The sequence below is a fragment of the Microtus pennsylvanicus genome, chromosome 1 (genome assembly GCF_037038515.1).
Source record: "Microtus pennsylvanicus isolate mMicPen1 chromosome 1, mMicPen1.hap1, whole genome shotgun sequence".
Taxonomy (NCBI): domain Eukaryota; kingdom Metazoa; phylum Chordata; class Mammalia; order Rodentia; family Cricetidae; genus Microtus; species Microtus pennsylvanicus.
Window position 1 is genome coordinate 115544717 of NC_134579.1, and position 18266 is coordinate 115562982.

At 53.1% G+C, this 18266-nt stretch overlaps 2 protein-coding genes across 12 annotated transcripts in view; one reads left to right on the forward strand and one right to left on the reverse strand.

Annotated features, from left to right (window-relative positions):
• Cux2 (cut like homeobox 2) overlaps positions 1-7149 on the forward strand; it is a 175583-nt gene extending 168434 nt beyond the window's left edge. For all 9 annotated transcript variants that reach the window (XM_075980078.1, XM_075980135.1, XM_075980088.1 and 6 more), the window contains 2 exons: positions 1110-1383; positions 4375-7149. In XM_075980078.1, the coding sequence (XP_075836193.1) occupies positions 1110-1383; positions 4375-5137 (1037 nt within the window). In that variant the 3' untranslated portion in view covers positions 5138-7149. The remainder of the gene's footprint in view (positions 1-1109; positions 1384-4374) is intronic.
• Pheta1 (PH domain containing endocytic trafficking adaptor 1) overlaps positions 1-17781 on the reverse strand; it is a 298237-nt gene extending 280456 nt beyond the window's left edge. Inside the window, exons 1-4 of one of the 3 annotated variants that reach the window (XR_012911337.1) lie at positions 17624-17781; positions 16404-16488; positions 15691-15770; positions 12648-14583 (exon numbers count right to left, since the gene is read on the reverse strand). Coding sequence is in view for 2 of the 3 variants with exons in the window: in XM_075980164.1 (XP_075836279.1) it covers positions 13846-14559 (714 nt within the window). In the remaining variant the exon portion in view is untranslated. Of the gene's footprint in view, positions 1-12638; positions 14584-15690; positions 15771-16403; positions 16489-17293; positions 17484-17623 lie in introns of those variants that run through there. The other 2 variants (XM_075980164.1, XM_075980177.1) reach the window with 2 other exon arrangements.
• Between the last annotated feature and the right edge of the window lie 485 nt (positions 17782-18266).

The following is an 18266-nucleotide window of genomic DNA, read 5'->3' on the forward strand; positions in this document are numbered from 1 at the left end:
TGGATCCTCTGCCCCTTACCTAGCCTATGGGGCAGAGAGCAGACCCAGTAGTTCCTTCAAGGGCATGCTGGGAAAGTGTCAGCATTGCTGGTGCTTACCTAGCATTCATGAAGCCCTGGATTCATTCGCCAACACTGCCTAAACCAGGCATGGTACCACACATCTATAATTTCAGCACCATCCAGGAGGCGGAGGTGGGAAGATCAGAAGTTTAGTGTCATCCTAGGCTACATAGTGAGTTCAAGGCCAGCCTGGACTGTGTGATACCTTGTCTCAAGTCAAAATAAGATACACCTCCAAGGACCTAAAGACTCCCGCTAGACCCCACTGCTTAAAGTTCCCAACTCCTCCTCCAATTATCGCTCAGGTGGGCTTAAGCCTCTTAGAGCGAGTCTTTATCTGTACAGCCAGCCAGCTCCCAAATAACCACACAGAGACTTAGTATTAATTATGAAAGCTTGGCCAATAGCTTAGGCTTGTTTCTAACTAGCTCTTGTAACTTAGTTGACTTTCTGCCTTATGGCTTTATAACCTCATCTTCCTATTACCCATCCTGTTTGCTCTGTGTCTGGCTAGCAACCCTGCCTTCTTCTTCCCAGCATTCTCTCTGCCCTGAAAACCCTACCTAGCTGTTGACTGTTGAGCTTTTTACTAAAACAGTCACAGTGACGTATCTTCACACAGCATAAAGGACACAGTTGCCGCTGGAGAACCTTCTAGACCTAAACCGCAGCAGAGCTTTTGCTCATGTTTTGTTGTGAGGTCACCATGCCTCCTACCATAAGAGGGCTTATTCAAAGTGGCCCCTCACACAGCAAACTCTTGTGAAACTTGCTGGCCACAGAGCTCCCTGGTTTGAGCGCCCTCTGACTGTAAGCACCCCCTCATGACCTCTGGAGTGGCTGTGTTACAGAATATCCCCTAACCTCCACCAGCCTCACAAGCAATAGCACAGGAGACAGGCCAGCATCTCGGCAAAGCCAAGGGGGCAGGAACAGGACAGGAGTGGGGACACAGAGGGCTCTGCTGGGCTGGCTGGCCACTGCCCCTGGAGATCTACCACCCCTGCCAAGTGGCAATGGCCCCTCACCCCACCCCTCTCTCTCCAGCCTATCTAAAGCGCCGCTATGGGCTCATCAACACAGGCTCGGACAGCGAGTCACCAGCTGCGCATTCCGAGTGCCCCAGCCCCTGTCAGCAGCCACAGGAGCTGAGCCTCACGCAGGCAAAGAAGCCACGCGTGGTGCTGGCACCCGCCGAGAAGGAGGCCCTGCGGAAGGCCTACCAGCTGGAGCCCTATCCCTCGCAGCAGACCATAGAGCTGTTGTCATTCCAGCTCAACCTCAAGACCAACACCGTCATCAACTGGTTCCACAACTACAGGTAGTCACGGATTGGCAGAGAGAGGGCCGTGGGAACACAGACACAGGGGCCCAGTAGGTCACGGTAACACAGAGGATCACAGGACACAGACATAAGGAAGGCCTGGAGGTTCATGGGAACACCTGAGGGTTGTCCGGGCCTGGGGACTGCACTGGATCGCAAAGCTGTTTCTGGATTCCCAGATGCACTAACTCTGTCACCTCTAGCTGAGGGACCTGAGCTTTCCCCTGAGTCCCGTGTTGTAAGCTGTAAACAAGACTATAGTGTATCCCCCTTGTCAGTGTTGATGTAAAGGCCTGGTACAACCAGAACTGACAGTGACCCTAACGTCACACCCACTCTGTGCGGTGGCCTCTAGGAAGGAATAGATCAGGAGCAAACCTGAGGCATCTCCGGCTGGAGCTAACTAGGATCTCGTGGTCTCTCTTACTTGTGAGGCCGAAGGAACACCTGCCCCACTGCAGCCTCAGGTGTGGTGGCTCCTCCAAGCATGGCTCCTTTCCATCCTCCAGTCCGGGTCTCAGAGGTCCCAAGTGCTGTGGCTTTGGCGAGGTCACATGGTTTCCTGAGGCTGGCCTAGGACCCCCTGAAGGAGGCTTGGTGGAGACTGTAGGGATCGTGTCTGAGATCCTACCCACTCTCTGAGCAAGAAGTGTCGCCAGGGTCCATGTGGCACTGTGGAAGGGTCTATCCATCCGTTCTGGGGCAGAGAGCTGTCCCAAGAGCCCCAAGAAGGAAAAAGGTTAGCTGGGGTAAGATAGACATTCATCTTCCCAGCCTGCGCGTCGGCATCACACACACACCTTAGCTGTGTGGCCTTTGGCAGGTCACCAACCTCTCAGAGTCTCGTGATGATTCCACAAGATGAGACACATCACTCCTGCCCCGCCCCCAGTGCCAATCAGGAACTGTCGGAGTGAGCACCCTACATAGAGCTTCTACTCAGTGCAGACCCAGACCATAGCACAGCAGGAGGCATGGGTCCTAACAGCTTTCTCTCCTCCCCTCCGGAGTGGCAATGGAGACACCGTCTCTGCTTCTCATTTCTCATAGGAACCGAGCATTCTAACATCATCCATCACATTCTTTAAAAACATATCCACAGTGAGCTGGGCTCCAGAGATCAGGGGGTCAAAGCCACCTTCCCTGAGCCTGATTAGCATATATACGTCATGGGCCAAGTCATTTCACTTCAGCCTGATTAATATGACAAAGAGAAGGAGAGAAGGGGCAAGTGCTTAGGGAAGAGGGCATCTTGTCTCCAGAAAACTTGAACAAAGAGGTCATGATGATTTGAGGTGGGTTTTGAAGAACAAGTAAGAACGATCTCAGCCGGGCCGTGGTGGTGCACACCTTCAATCTTAGCACTCGGGAGGCAGAGGCAGGCGGATCTCTGTAAGTTCGAGGCCAACCTGATCTATAAGAGCTAGTTCCATGACAGGCTCCAAAGCTACAAAGAAACCCTGTTTCAAAAAACAAACAAAAAAAGAGCGATCTCTGTGAGTTCAAGGCTGGCCTGGTCTATGTAGTGAATTTCAAGCCAGCCACGGCTACATAATGAGACCCTGTCTCCAAAAAAGGAAGAAAAGAAAAGAAGAGGCTGGGAGGAGGCAGAAACTTTTTTTTTCCTTTTCTCAATAAAAAAAAAAAAGAAAAAAAAAAAGAAAAGAAGAAAAACCACGCTTTCCATAAGAAGGGCCCTGGATTCCAAACGCACCATGAGAAAGAAGGGGCCAGGCAATGCCGACAAGATCATGAAGACCTGATTGTGATCCCCAACTCTCACTTTTTTAAAGCCATGAAGTGGGCCAGCAAGTTGGGCTCAGAGGGCATCCACGCCTCCTGATGATTTTGACAACCTGAGCTTGATCCCCAGGACCCACAAGGCTAAAGGAGAGTACCAAGTCCCCCAAGGTGTTCTCTGACTTCTCATACACGCCTACACTCTGGAGTGTATGCACGCACACTGGACAAATATATGTAATTTAAATTTTTAAAAAGAAAAGACGCATAACACCTGTGATCCCAAAGCTGGGGAGGCAGAGACAGGAAGCTCCTGGGTTCACTGGGCCATCAGTCCAGCCAGTATGAGTACCAAGTTCACTGAGAGAGTGACTGTCTTAGAAGCTAAGGTGAAGAGTGAGTGAGAAAGACACCAGGCCGACCTCTGACCTCCATGGCTCCCCAAGACATTGAAGATAAAATAAGATGTATGAGTATTGATGAAGTTACCGTATTCTTCCTTTCTTATTGCTGTGATAGAACACTGAGTGAAAACGTCTTGGGGAGGAAAGGGTCATTTGGCTGACACCTCAGTTCATGGTCCATCATTGAGGGAGGTCAAGGCAGGAACTGAAGCAGAACCCATGGGAGGAGCTGCATATTGGCCTGCTGACATGGCTGCTCCCTGGCTCATGCTTAGCTATATATATATATATATATACACATATAATATATATATATATATATACACACACACACACACACACACACACAGGGCAGAGCCTAGGGATGCCGCCCACAGTGAACTGGGCCCTCTTACATCAGTTCACAGTCAAGACAGTCTCTCACCAACACGGCATGGGACAGTCCAATCAAGGCAGTCCTTCAGATGAGGTTGCCTCTTCCCAGGTTAATTCCGGGTTGTGTCAATTTGACAATAAAAGCTAACCACACATCAGCCAGTGTTGACTTCTGGCCTCCGTGCACACTCACATACACACAGAAGTCTCAGCTCAGCAGCAGAGAGGAACATTAATTACCTGGTGTTTGCTCAGCACCTCCTCTGTCCCAGGTACTAAAGGGAGGGAGGCAGGCACTGCCCCGTCAGCTGCTGTGGGAAGGAGGAACAGTGGACGCTGTAAAGAACAGGACTGGAAGGCACAGCTGTAGACATGGGTGTTGCCCAGGGTGGTCGCTGTTCTTGTGGGCTGAGTCTGGGGTCAGCAGCCCCTGTCGAGCTCCAGACCCTCACCCTTGTCTCTACCACAGGTCCAGGATGCGTCGTGAGATGCTGGTGGAAGGAGCACAGGATGACCCAGACTTGGACCCAAGTGGGGGTCCCAGTGTCCTGCCACCAGGCCACACCCACATAGACCCCACCCCGCAGAGCCCTGACTCAGAGGCTGAGGACCAAAAGCCCCCAATGAAGAGCCTGGAGCTGCAGGAATCTGGGAGCCCTGAACCCCTAGCAGCCCCAGACAGGGCTCTGGTGAGGATTAAGCAGGAGGAAGATACAGAGATGGGCGAGGACAGCCAACCCCTGGATGTAGGGGATCCAGACAGAGGACAAGGCAGCCCCAAAGAGGAGAATACTCATCCTCTGGGGAATAACAAACTCCTTTCAGAGCCGCCCAACCCAGACTGCCCCCCATTGCACATCTCTCAAGAAAAGGAGGTTGGGGAGCAGGTTCACTCAGACCCCCTGAGTTTCAAGTCCACCTCAGAGTCCTCATGCTGCAGCCTGGAGGGGCCGCCGAACTCTCCCTCTGCCATCTCTTCACCAGACCTCATGACATGCGTGTCACCTGTTCCCTCATCCTCAGCCCCCATCTCCCCATCCCTCCCTGGTGCCCCACCTGCCAAAGTGCCGAGTGCCAGCCCCACTGCTGACACAGCTGCGGCTTTGCACCCCAGCACCAAGGTGAATCCCAACTTGCAGCGGCGGCATGAGAAAATGGCCAACTTGAACAGTATTATCTACCGACTGGAGAGGGCTGCCAACAAGGAAGAGGCTTTGGAGTGGGAATTCTGAACCAGGGGTAAGGGACATACCCCAGTGGTCACCTTTCCTCCTTCCATCTCTCTCCCAGATGGGGTGGGGCCAGAGAGGCAAGAACTCAGCCATGCAAATGTGGACAGCAATGTTAAGCCGTTTACGTTATTGTTGTAACACTAGTTACCTGAAGTTGTGTGTGAGCAGATGCCTCCAGCCCTGCTTGTAGGAGGCACTGGAATCCTGCCTTTGTCCCCTCCCCCACGGGAGGCAGGACCAAAACAACACCACATTCTCACCCAAAAACTCCAAACTCTTTTAGAAAAATAAAGAAATATTTATAGACCTCTTTCAGCTATTTTAATAAAGGATCCTTGGAATTTATTCCCAGCTGATGCTGTTTTGATATTAAAGAGTTATAAAATCAGATGCTGTCATTGCTGCTGTGGAGCAGACACAGAAGCTGTGTCATTTTTTTTTTGCCATGAGATGAGATTAAAAGACAACTGTTCAAAGCCATCACGAAGCATTCTAAGAAGGACCAAATTCAGAGAACCCTTGGACTGTGGTTTGGTGGTTTTTTCCCCCATGCCTGTCTGTGAGACACAGCACGATGCTGCTGCCCTTCCAGAATCCGCGGTTTGCAAAGAAAAAGTCCAAAAGACTCTAAATGAAAACCTCCATGCTGCTGAGGGTGGGACCATGCTGGTGGCCTGTCTGCAGCCTCCATGTCACAGGAGATCCTGTTGCTGGTGGAAATGTTGCCCTTAGCGAATGTAGTGTGTTTCACAAAGGCCTCCACTCCCAGAGTTAGAAACCTTCTATGTATAAACAAAGTGTTTCCAAAACCTTTGGAAGTCTGTGTGGAGGAGTTACTCAAAGAGAGTTGTTTATGTCAGAGTGACCCTGACTCCCATCCTGAATGGTGCCCATACTTGGAAGGTTTCTCCTACGGTCTGAGCCAGGCCTTTTTTTCCTAGAAAAGAGAAGTGTTGATTCACCGTAGCCCCCAAAGCTTAGCAACCAGCTCCAAAAACTAGATCCATTCAGCCGGAAACCTCAACTCAGTTTCTCACCATCTTCTCAAGTTGACGTCGGTGCATCCCTGGAATGTGTCCGTGAGTCTGTGAAACTTGGAAAGGCCAAGGTCACCACAACATGGCCACCACATCCCCACGCAAGACCTGCTTGGGATCAAAGATGTGACTCCCCTGACTCAGAAGCAGCCTTCCCCCTACATCCTGACTGTGGCTTCCAGGGAGAAAGGACGGATGCCATGGCCTCCATATCATGTCAGTGGTTGGGTCTGCTGCTTTTATTCCTTTACTCCCCAAGCTGTGGAAGCTGCACTGGTGATAAACGTGGGGTCATCTCTGCTGCTGTTCAGTGCTCGAGGGACAAACCGCTCTTCGGCGCAGTGACTCTCTTGAAATCATGTGAACCAAAAAGTTGGCAACCAGAAAGGGGGAAGAAAAAAGAATGTTCCGGAATTTCTAATTCTTGTGCGCCCAGCCAGGCAGCAGACAGTAGACATCAGACAGGCCCTGGAAAACCTCTTTTCCACACACAATCCTGGCTATGCACCGAGAAGCTTTCCACTGTATACATTTTTATTCAGAGGAGGGTATTTTTATATTATGACACTAGGAAACCATGACAAGTTTTCAGAGGAATCCATTCTGGGACAAACAAAGCCTGTCTTGGCCTCTGCCACCTCCATTGCCACACACCCCCACAGGGAGACCCTGCCACTTTTCGTCTTGAAGCTACATGTTGAGGTGATCCATGCCACACATCAATGCTACTCAGCAGAATTCACCGTGGCTTTAGTGTGACGGGATTTGGTGTGACCTTTGAATACAGAAGCCTGGTTGTGCAGAAGCCCACGGGCCTGCAAACAGATCTGTCCAGTTCACATCCTACAACGGTTTGAAACCAGACAACACAAACACGCGAACTGTTTCTATAAGAGATTGATGAACTTTGTCTAAAATTTTACATAAAGGGACACCTTCTGTAAACACGTCCCTAAATACAGAATTGTATAATAATCCCAGGTGTCCCCATCTGTTCTGGAGTTGGGGTGCAGGTGGGTGCAGAGTCGGCCCTCAGAGGTATCGTACAAGATTAGGATTTTTTTTTTAATTTTTGTTTTGCGGGGTTTTGGTGGTGGTGTGTTTGTTTTTAAGACAAGGTCTCACTGTGTAGCCCAGGCTGGCCTAGAACTCATAGCGATCTGCCTGCCTCTGCCTCCTGAGTGTTAGGATTAATTTCTTTATTATTATTAGGGTTTGTGTGGTGTGTGCGTGTGTATACCTGTGTGGCAATCAGAGAGCAGCTTGCCAGGGTTGATTTTGTGGGTTTCAGGGAGTTGAATTTGGGCCGTGAGGCTTGCATGATGAGTGTCTTTACCTGCTGAGCCACCTCACCAGCTCAAAATCATGTATTTAAAACTTGGGCTTTTGGGGTTGCTTATTTGTTTATCTATCTATCAAGACAGGTCTCACTGTGTAGCCCTGGCTTACCTGTAACTGGCTATGTAGACCAGGCTGGCCTGGAACTCAGGAGCTCCACCTGCCTCTGTTTCCTGAGTGCTGGGATTAAAGGCGTGGGCCACCACCATTGGCTCCATGATTTGGTTTTGAGAGAGTCTCATGTGATCCAGGCCCTCAGACTCACTTTGTAGTGCTGGGATTGTAGGCATGCACCACCACAACCTACGAATACTGTGTCTCAGTTGAGTCCCAGCAGTCAAATGGGGGTGTATCCCTTAAGCACTGCAGGTGACAACTTCTGAAAACTCTAAACTCTGGCTGTACTGGGCCACGGTCTGTTGTGACAACAGCCAGCTGAGGAGTGGCGTCTCTTGCCCATGGCCTGAGTGGCTATGGTAGCAGCATCTGGTTGGTGACTGAGTGCAGAATCCCAGATGCTCTGAAGACAGCCTGGGACTGGAAGGCCAGTGGCCTAAAGGCTGGGTGGTTGGACTCTGGGGCCTGGGACTAGGGGTCAAGATTGAGCCTTGCTTTTTTATACTTGTGACCACAAACCACAACCATCAACCAGTCTATAACTAGAGTGGGGAATCGGTCTGTGCCAAAAGAGTCACCAGAAGGGACTTCCCCAGACTGGCACGGTGCTGCCCACTCCCAGATATGTAATGCAGGCCTCAGTTTCCACATCTGTAAAATAGGGTGTTGCAGCCATGACTCAGGGTGCATTCTGGGGTGGCGTCTTGGAATTGTGTGGAGCATGGGTACACCTGTGCAGAGCCTGAACCGGGAGCTTGACAATCATGTGACTGTCATCTGAAGCGGGAGGTGGGTGTGGGGTGTCTTGCCTTGTGCCTCAGCCATCACTCACCCATGAACCAGAGCCACATGCAGTGTCTCCGATGGCTCATCCGTAAACCTTCCTACAACCCCTGGTTTCCACACAGCCCCTTACGGGAGGACTGGCTGACTCATTATCCCCACCATGGGTAGGAGAACTTGCCTGAATCCCAAAGGCCAGCTCCCAGGCGGCACAGGTTGGGGGTGGGGAAGCAGTAACCAGAGCTGCCCCACAAAGGGTGACCTTGAAGGCTGGCCCAGGCTTCTCTGAGTCAGGGAGCCAGACTGCCTGGTTTCCATGCCAACCCCACTTCTGAGAACTTGGTGTCCATGAGGGAATGCCAGAAACTCCTTACACTGTGAAGTGGAGTGGCTATACATTTCCTTACTGGGGACTGACCATTCTGGTCCCAGGTCACTACTCTTGGCAAGGTTGAGAGATTGATAGGACAAGGTGATGTACTCTTAAGTTATCCTAGCTACTCAAGAAGTAGAGGCAGGGGGATTACCGAGTGTAGCCATTTGAGAACAACCTTGACAACAGAGCAACACTTCCTTGAAAATTCAAAACAAAACAAAAACCTAGTCAAAAATCCACATTCTGAGCCAAGCAGTGGTGGCGCACACCTTTAATCCAGCACTCAGGAGGCAGAGGCAGGCGGATCTCTGTGAGTTCGAGGCCAGCCTGGTCTACAGAGCGAGTGCTGGGAGGGCTTCAAAGCTACACAGAGAAGAAAATCCACATTCTGGGGCCTGTACAAGAAACCCAGAATGTCATTTGAGACCCTAAACAAGCCAGTGCCCTGTCAGCTCTGGGGACTCAGGTTCCTTCATGGACCACCAGCTTTGGTGTTACCATTCTGTCAGCTGTCCCTTGCCCTGAAGTAGAAATTTGAAGGAAAACACCAAAGTATAGAATTCTGAGCTGGAGGAGGGAGGGCAGAGGGATTGGGATGGACTGGGAAAACCTGGAGGACTTCCTGGAGGAAGGAGGTTTGGATGGGTACAAAAGAGTGCAGTGAGCTGAATGGGGGGGTGTCCATCTAGCTAGTATTTATTTAGTGACTACTGCATGCTCCACGCCTTGGCAGAGGAACCAGGAGGGAAGGGCATAAAGGTGTGGGGTCCAGGAATCCTGCATGGAGAAGAGGACACCGTGACAAATGAACGGTGACAAGAGAAGGACAGGGTTCCAAGGGAGGTGGCTGTAGAGGGTGTGGTGGGGCTAAGAACCCACCAGAAAGAGGCCAGAGGAGCCTGCAGTGTGGTGAAGGGGAGCATGGGAAGGAGACAGAGACCTGACTGAGAAGCTCATGGGGCATGATGGGAAGCATGCTTCTCTTAGGGTACTGGGAGCCACAGCAGGCCTGAGGCAGGGGTGTTGCATTTGGATTTGCACTTTTAGGTAGGTGGTCCACCTGCCTGCCCTGACTCACCCCTCCCCCTTCTCCTCATTTAGTAAGGGACCCAAATGAATGGCTGTCTCACCTTCCCCATTCCCACCCTGGCAGAATCCATCTTTTGTTTGTTTGTTTGTTTTGGGACAGGGTTTCTCTGTGTAGCCCTGGCTTTCCTGGAACTCACTCTGTAGATCAGGCTGACCTCAAACTCACAAAGATCCACCTGCCTCTACGTCCTGTCCCGAGTGCTGGGATCAAAGGTGTGCACCACCTTCCGGCTGGGTCTGTCATTCCACAGCTCAGCTCTCTGCAGCCTTGGTAGTGTTAGTTGCTATAGAAACCAGGCCTTCACAGCACCCAGATGCTGAAACCACCCCAAGACCCAAAAGCCACAGGACTGGGCTAACCCACTGGGGAGCCAACCTGCGCACCCACGCGCCAGCCTTATAGCCAGGCAGCCAGTTGGGGTTCCATTTCCTTGTCTGTGGAATGCCTGTGGCTGGAGAACCCACTGGCTACCGGTGCTGCAGGAAGCTGCTCACCCTCAGCGGCGCCCGGTCCTCAGCCTCAGCCCGGTGGGGCTGCCCCTCTTCATCACCCTAAATCTGAACATCACAGCCATCTTCATCCGTTGAGGTCACAGGCCCACAAGTACGCCCACCATCCCGATGGGTCTGAGGTTCGCTTGCAAGTGGCTGTGGTAAATACTGCAGCAATGAGCAAACACGCACACCGAGACCCTCTCAGTCCCTGCATGTCATTAAGGTTCTGGTCTTTTTTTTTTCCTGTAAATTGGGTGTTCTGCCTCCAAGTATGTCTATATGAGGGCATCAGATCCCCTGAAACAGGAGTTACAGACAGTTGTGAGCTGTCATGTGGGTGCTGGGAATTGAACTCTGCACCTCTGGAGAGTTCTCTCCAGCTCCCCACGGTTCTGTCTTGTTTTATCTGAAGAACTGTCCATGCACTGGGGTCCATCCCTTCACATTCCCATTATCAACCTTGGTCACTTTCTTCATAGCAGCTCTCTGATGGACACTGGTGACCCCACTCACATCTCACTGGCCAAAACTGGGTCAAGGGGCCATTCTTTGGCAGTCAAATGACAGCAGTGTGGCTGATCCAGGTGGTTTAATCACTTGGGGTGGGTGGATGCTGCACAACCGTAACCTCTAGCTGAGTGGCCCTCCATCCCTAGTGGCTCCTCAGAATACTTCTGACCACACAGTGCCTCTAGGTCTGTGCCCTGCACGTACATCACCCTAACACTAGCAGGACAGATGGGCACGTCAGCATTGATTAACTGCTCCCAAGGCCACCTGCCACTCCAAGGAATATTCTGGTAAGGGCATACCTGTGACCCCGCCTCTTGAGGCAGCCTCCCTCCCTTGCACATGGTCCCCTGACCTTGATGCTTGTTTTTGGGAGAGGGGTTTCAAGACAGGGTTTCTCTGTGTAGCCCTGGCTGTCCTGGAACTAGCTTTATTCTCAAACTCAGAGATCCACCTGCCTCTGCCTCTCAAGTGCCAGGATTAAAGGCGTGTGCCACCACCACCTGGTGACCTTGATGCTCTATTTTGTGAACTTAAATTTGAGTTATGTGGGTTGCTCAGTTCACGCTGAAGCCAAATGTTCCTGAAGTTACTTAATTTTTTTAGGCTGCTGAGGGAGAGCTGTGGCAGGCACATCCTGAGTCTACATCTGGTTAAGACCCTGGGCCTTAACCGCCATGTTGGGCCACCCTGGGCCTGCCTCTTCTCCTTTGTAAAGCCACCATGAGCTCAGTGAAGTGGAGACCCAGCACTAACAGCAGACGTTACTGTCTTAGGGGCAGGTCACATAACATTGTAGACAGTGTTACAGTCAAAAACCATCTTCCAGGGCTGGCTCAGTGGTTAAGAGCATTGGCACTTCCGGAGGACCGGAGTTCAATTCCCAGCACCCACATGGCAGTTCACAACTGTCTGTAACTCTAGTTCCAGGGGATCTGACACTTTCACCTCAATGCATATAAAATAAAGGGAAATAAATTATATATATATATACATACATATACATATGTGTATATATACATATACATACATATATATAATCTTCCACTGGGTAGTTACGGTGCACACCTTTAATCCCAGCACTCAGGAGGCAGAGGCAGGTGGATTTCTGAGTTAAAGGCCAGCTTGGTCTACAGAGCAAGTTCCAAGACAGCCAAACTGTGTTTCCAAAAAGTCAAAACAAAAGCCCCCCAAAAGAAAAAGCACAGCAGACATTACTAATCAACTACAGAGACTCTTTTTCTCGTTTTTCATAGTGCCAGGATCTTTTGTAGTCCACTCACTCCTGAGCTACCAGGAACAGGCCAGTAAGAAGGGCCAGGGTCTGTTCAGACAGGGTCTCACTATGTAGCCCAGGCTGGCCTGCAGCTAGCGCGCGTCCTGCCTCGCCCTTGAATGCTGGGACAGGTGTGCACTATCATCAGGCTTGGACCCTCCCCTCTCCTCACCATCAGGTAGTTTGGGCCCACACACATGTCAATCACCTGCCCATCTTTTTGTATGGCCTGTGGCCCTCCATGTACCTCCTGAAGGCACCACCAGCCACAGGGTCAGAGGTTGATACTTCAGTTGACACTCGAGCTGTGTGGCCTTGGCAACCTCTCTGGGCCTCCATTTCCCCCCTCACAAGATGAGGTCATTGTCTTCCCTGGGAGATGATAGGGCAGCCTGGCTGAAGGACACTTCATGTTCCTTCTAGGGCCCACCAGGCATATCAACTGGGATTCTGTGGGGAGGAAAATAATACAAGCAGCCATTCCTTGACCAGCTTTTATTTTGGCCCTCGTACCCTGTCCATGGCAGACATCTTTTAGCCCTAGAGTCAGCTGGACCATCTTTGTGCTTTGGGAAAAAAGGGCATCTCTCCCCTCCCTAATTCCTGCGCTGTACCTTTAGAGTTTGTAAACCCATCCCAGACTAGAGTCTATGCCTTAGCCCGCCAGCTGGGTCACACCAGGGAGACCTGAGCCCCACCCAGTGGGAGAGTTAAAAAGATAGGGACCAAGTCCCCAGAGGCACCTGTACAGACAGCAGAGCTCAGTGACAGCTAGGTGTCAGTGTGTCTCCTGGTAGGGCTGGATTCCCCGGGGACAATGCCACCCCTTCCCTCCAGTCAACAGTAACGGGAGGGGGGTGCGGGAGGGGGGGTGCGGATACTAAACTTCCCTGCTGGAAGAAAGACAAATGCAATACCTTATAAACTTCAAAGTGAAACCCACAGCCAAGCCCTGGCGCCTGAACCAGCAGGCAGCCAAGAGGCTCTGGTGGCAGAATCACCTACAGAACCCCAACCCAGGGCCTCCCGGGACAGACAAGTGGGGCCAGGGTGAAATCTGTCCATCTGACACAGAGACTGGAGTGAGTGTCCTCCAGTCCCCAGGGCAGGGCACTGAGGAGGACTGTAAACAAGACCCAGGTGGGGCAGGTTGTCCCGCCCAACACTCTGGAAGAGAGCCAGCACTGAGAAGGGACCCAGCAGGGAGGCCCACTGGTTGTCCGGAATCAGGCAGAGGTGAACCTGGGAGGAAGCTAGGCCACAGCCCAGGACTGGAGGTTACTTGGCTCTAAGAGGCCCTGCCTGCCAAGGCCGGGCAAAGTCCTGCCTTAGCTGGTTCCAGGCCAGGGCCTTGGGGATTTATCCAGTTTAACTCCACCTTCTACCTGCTGCTTCAGACACAAATGAGCAGCCCAGGCAGCAGCCTCTGGGCCCAGGCTTCCTGACCCTTGTGAGGACCAGTACTAGGTGGACCTTGGGCCCCATGGGCCTGTGGCCTACTCCAGGGCTGTCCTGGGGCAGGGCTCTCTAGCAACCAATTCCTTGAGTTCTTGTAGAATGTTCAGGTCCCAGGTTCTTCTTGGCAGTAACTGCCACTGAGCCCAGAGGTCAGGTCTTCTGGGTCACATGTCCTTTGTCCCCTGGAAGCCTGGCTTTACTCAGGCTTCCCTCACAGCCAGTAGGCCCCTTAAGGCTGGTCCTGGGTATGAGTCCCACTACACTGAGAAGAATGCCAGGAGACCTCCAGGCCAGCTAGGCCAGTGTGGCCTCCACGCCACTGGCTCCTGAGGGCCCGCACCTCCAGTCCATACTGCTCATGTAGCTGGGCGAATGATACCAAGGGCCCATTGGAAGCAGAGGCTCTGCGACGGGGCGGTAGCGGTGGGCGCTGGGGGGCTGCAGTGGGTTGCTCAGGCAGCGCACTCCATACTGCCCGGCCATTCTCCTTGGGTCGCGGGTTCGAGACTGGGCTTGGGCTGGCCGGCAAGGCATTGGCAGGGCTTCCCTCCCGCATGGCTGCCAGCTGCTGCTCCAACTCACGCACCACCAAGCGCAGGTAGTGGAAGCTGGCTCGTGACAGCGCCTTCACCCAGCCCTCCAGGGCCGCCTGGCTATCAGCTGCCAGCACGTAGGGCCGAGAGCGACCGCCGGCAAAGTGCAAGGCGAAGGCAAACTCCTCCCGGACATCCACCAGCTCCACCGTGCACCCCTCCAGCAGGATGACCCCCAGCGGCTCGCGGCTGGCCTCTGCCTCGAAGTAGAAGAGCATGTTGCCACGAAGCACGAACCAGCGCCGGTGCGAGCCTGCCCCGCGTCCACCACGCTTGTGGAGGAAGCCAGCATTGTCCACTGGAGCATCGCAGGTTGCGTAGAAGGCCAGGCTGCGCTCGTTCAGCTTCATGGCCGCAAGGCCTGCGCTTGTCCCCTGCACCAGAGCTGATGTTACTCCTAAAATCACCAACTCCCAGGCCACCAGCGGCCACCTTCCACCACACCCACACCAGCTCCCCAGTGAGCACAGTGAGTCGAACCGAAGACTCACGTGGCCACTCGGAGCCCTCCTGCTGCCCCTAATTCAGGAAAGAACATTAAGCATTCTGAGCTCTCTCGACACCGCGCAAGTTAGCTCCAGCAGGCAAGGACCTTGGGTGGCCCAGGCTAGTGACCATGCCTCAATTGGGGAAACAGAGAGGAAACAACCACACAGCCAAGGTCACAAAACAAGTTAGTTAGAGCCTTTGTTGGCCCCAGGAGGTCCCTGAGGTCCCAGCTCTGTGACTCAGCCTGGTGAGAGGTGAGCCAGAGAGCCTGGCAGGTAGGGGAAGAGTAAACACAAAGGCCCTGTGCTGAAACCCTACTGCTATGATGAATGGGGACCAGATGGGGTGGAGGAAAACTCACCCAGTGTGCTGAAGCACCTGTCAGCAAATACTCTAGGTAAAACAGGAGCCGGGCCCAGACTGACAGGGAGGGGCAGGACACTCTAACATAGGGGGGCAGCAGTGGGCAGGAGGACCTAGCGGGTGGTGGCACACCGGTGCCCAGTGTGGCATCTTGGAGGAGGTCCTGCACCCTGCTGCCCGTCACGGCCATACTTTTCAAGAGTATATGAAGAGCCTGGAATGAGTAAGCACTCAGCCAATGTCCACTCCTTCTGCCTGAGTGGCAGGCGCTGCCCAAAGTCAGGAGGAATGAGGCCTGGGTGGTGGCTCTGTGGGCCCAGGCTGTGCCACCAGATAGGTGGAGGGAGAAGCGGCTGCCAAACAAATACTTATTTTCCTGCCACCTCCTGCCACCCACACTGCAGTCGGGGACAGCTTCCTGCCAAGCTGGAGGCTGAGACCTGCTTATCCCCATGGAGCAATGGAGCTGGGACCTCAGCCCCTGAAGGCTCTGGTGTGTTTAATCCTCACTCTGCCTCCTTGTGCTGTGTGGCTTCTTATATCCGCTGTCCCTCTCTACGCCTGTTTCTGCGTAAGTGACTCATGCATCCCTCCCAGAACATCCGTCGTGCCCACCCGACCCTGCTCACTCAGTTACAAGTCAGCTCAGTCTCCAGGCTGGGTCACCTCGGTGCGCACAGTCAGCCTCTCTGGACCTCTAGTTCTTCATCTATGAAATGAGAGCAAAAGTGTCTAAGTCAAGTTTATGGCAATGAGATCGGGACCCGGGGAACCAGGCCCTCTGCCGTGGCAGCTGTTAACAGTGTATTTCGCCCCCCTCTAGTCTGTCCTGTCTCAGTGAATGCCCCCTGGTGTACCCCTCCCCTCCACATCTAATCACTGAGGCCAGGTGATCCTCCCATGCCCGCCTCAGTCTTCCAAAGCAATGGTTTTCTAGGTCCCCATCTCTGTTTGCTGGAATCACTGCAGTAGCCTCTACAGCTGTTGCCTGCCTCCACCTTTGCCCCTTCCTATCTTGCCACTCAAGGTAAGATCACCTCTCCTAGAGCACCCACAATGGTGCCCTTATCTCCCATAACTTCTGCCCACTTCTCAGCTCCTCCAATCTCAGCTCCTTTCCCAATCTCTTCCTGCCTTTGTCCCCAGACCTCGGCCACTTTGACCGCCTTTCTGTCCCCCAAATGCACCAGACACTTTCCTACATCAGGACCCTTGCCCTGACTGTTACTCTCTGCCTGGGCTGCCGTTCCCTACCACATGGTGGGCTTCACCACTGCCTGGGAGGCATCCTCAGACCACAAGACACCACCAGGCACTCTACTGCACCCCAGCTGAAGATTACCTGGTTCATTCATGCCTGCTCCAGGAAGGGAGGGTTTTTCTGTCTGAACGTGAGAGCCCAGTGTGTAGCAGGTACTTCTGGGAGTCTACAGGGCAAAACAAACCTTTGTCACGATGAGGGCACTGTGACAAGGAGTGGTCGCCATTCCACATTCATGGATGGGAAAATTGACCTGCTCCAAGAACAGGGCTCAGAGCAAACAGCCCAAGTGGGGCACTAACCTAAGGGTCATTCTACCCCACTAAGACTGACAATAACTTGCCCAGTGCCCATCACCTACCCACTCTGACTGTGCTGAGGGGGCCACCCTAGCCCTAATAGACAGAAAGCCCAGCCAAGTCCCTGACCCTTGAGACACTGGTTTTAGCTTCCCCTGGAGGGAGAACCTGCTCCCCGTTTTCTAACCACCCTGCGCTCCCTCCAGTTCAGTCTGCTGAGGGCACCACACTACTGAATCAACAGGGCATGATGCTCTAGTAACCAGATAACTGTCCAAGTTGGTCTAGGGTGGAAGACTAGTCACAGCCACTTCCCAGACCTCAGTTTCTTCAACGGGCTTCAAGGAGGCTCAGAAGATAAAAATAAGGACACCCTGTGACAAACTACAAGGGAAACATTCTGAAGCAGACAGAGCACCAGCTGTGGTAGCTCACACCTGTCATTCCAGCACATGGGAGGTAGAGGCCAGCCTCAGCTACAGAGCAAGACCCTGTTTAAAAACAAAATTAAAACGGAACATGTCGGGTATGGTGGTGTACACCTTTGATCCCAGCCCTTTGGGAGGCAGAGGAGGCGGATCTTTTGAGTTAGAGGCTAGCCTGGTCTACATATAGAGTTCCTGGCCAGCCACAGCTACACAGTCTCAAGACCCTGTCTCAAAAACAACAAACCAGTCCAGTGGATAAAGGTGCTGGCAGCCAAGCCTACTGACGGGAATCCGATGACCAAAAACAACATGGTAGAAGCAAAGAACCGACTCCTGCAAATTGTCCTCTGACCTCCACACGCACGCACGTAAACAAAAATAAATATTAGAAATCATAAGACAAGTGATGAGACCCCTATCCGTGGAGTTATAGCTGGCTCCAGAGCTAGGACTCTACCTAGAACCGCAAGCCCGGGCGGTGCGCGGCCGGACCGCGATGGAGGCCGCGGGCGGGTCCCGTGCAACGGCCGTGCAGATCCTGTCCCCGTCGCCGTCCCCGCCCACCGGGTCTCACCTGGCTGAGGGACTGGCGCGACCGTCTGTCCGTCCCATGGCCCGGAACCGCTTGGGGAGCGGCGGCGAAAGAGCGCTTTGTCTCCCCACGGCCGAGCTGCGGAGACCTGCGGGCGCCCCTTTAACCCTGAGCGGGCCGCCCTGGAGGGGCCCGCCCTGAGCCCTACATGCCCGCCCATTGGCCAGCCCCCACAGGCCCCGCCTCCAGGATCGCCACGCCCCCACTCGCGAGCATGGAAACCACTCTTAAAGGGACCGTGCTGAAGTCACTTGGAGTCGCCAGGGTTCTGTCCTAGAAAAACGGAGGATCTGAGCCAAGGAAAAAAACTAGTGCAGCTTCAGAAGTTAAAGACGCCAAGCTTGCGGCACAGCTCAGCGGGTAAAGGCGCTTGCTGCTAGCCTGAGGACCTGAGCTCAATCTCTGAGACCTATAATACGGAAGGCTCCAGAGCACTGACTCCCACTAGGGCACGGTGGCACGAGTGTGTTCACACACAAAAACACAGAGAGAAATGTAAGAGATGGGTGTGCTAATGCAGACCTCTAATCCCACCGCAGTGCAGGCAGAGGCAGGTGGATCTCTGTGAGTTCGAGGCTGGTCTGCTCTACGCGTTCAGATCTAGACTAGCCTGGACTCCAAAAAG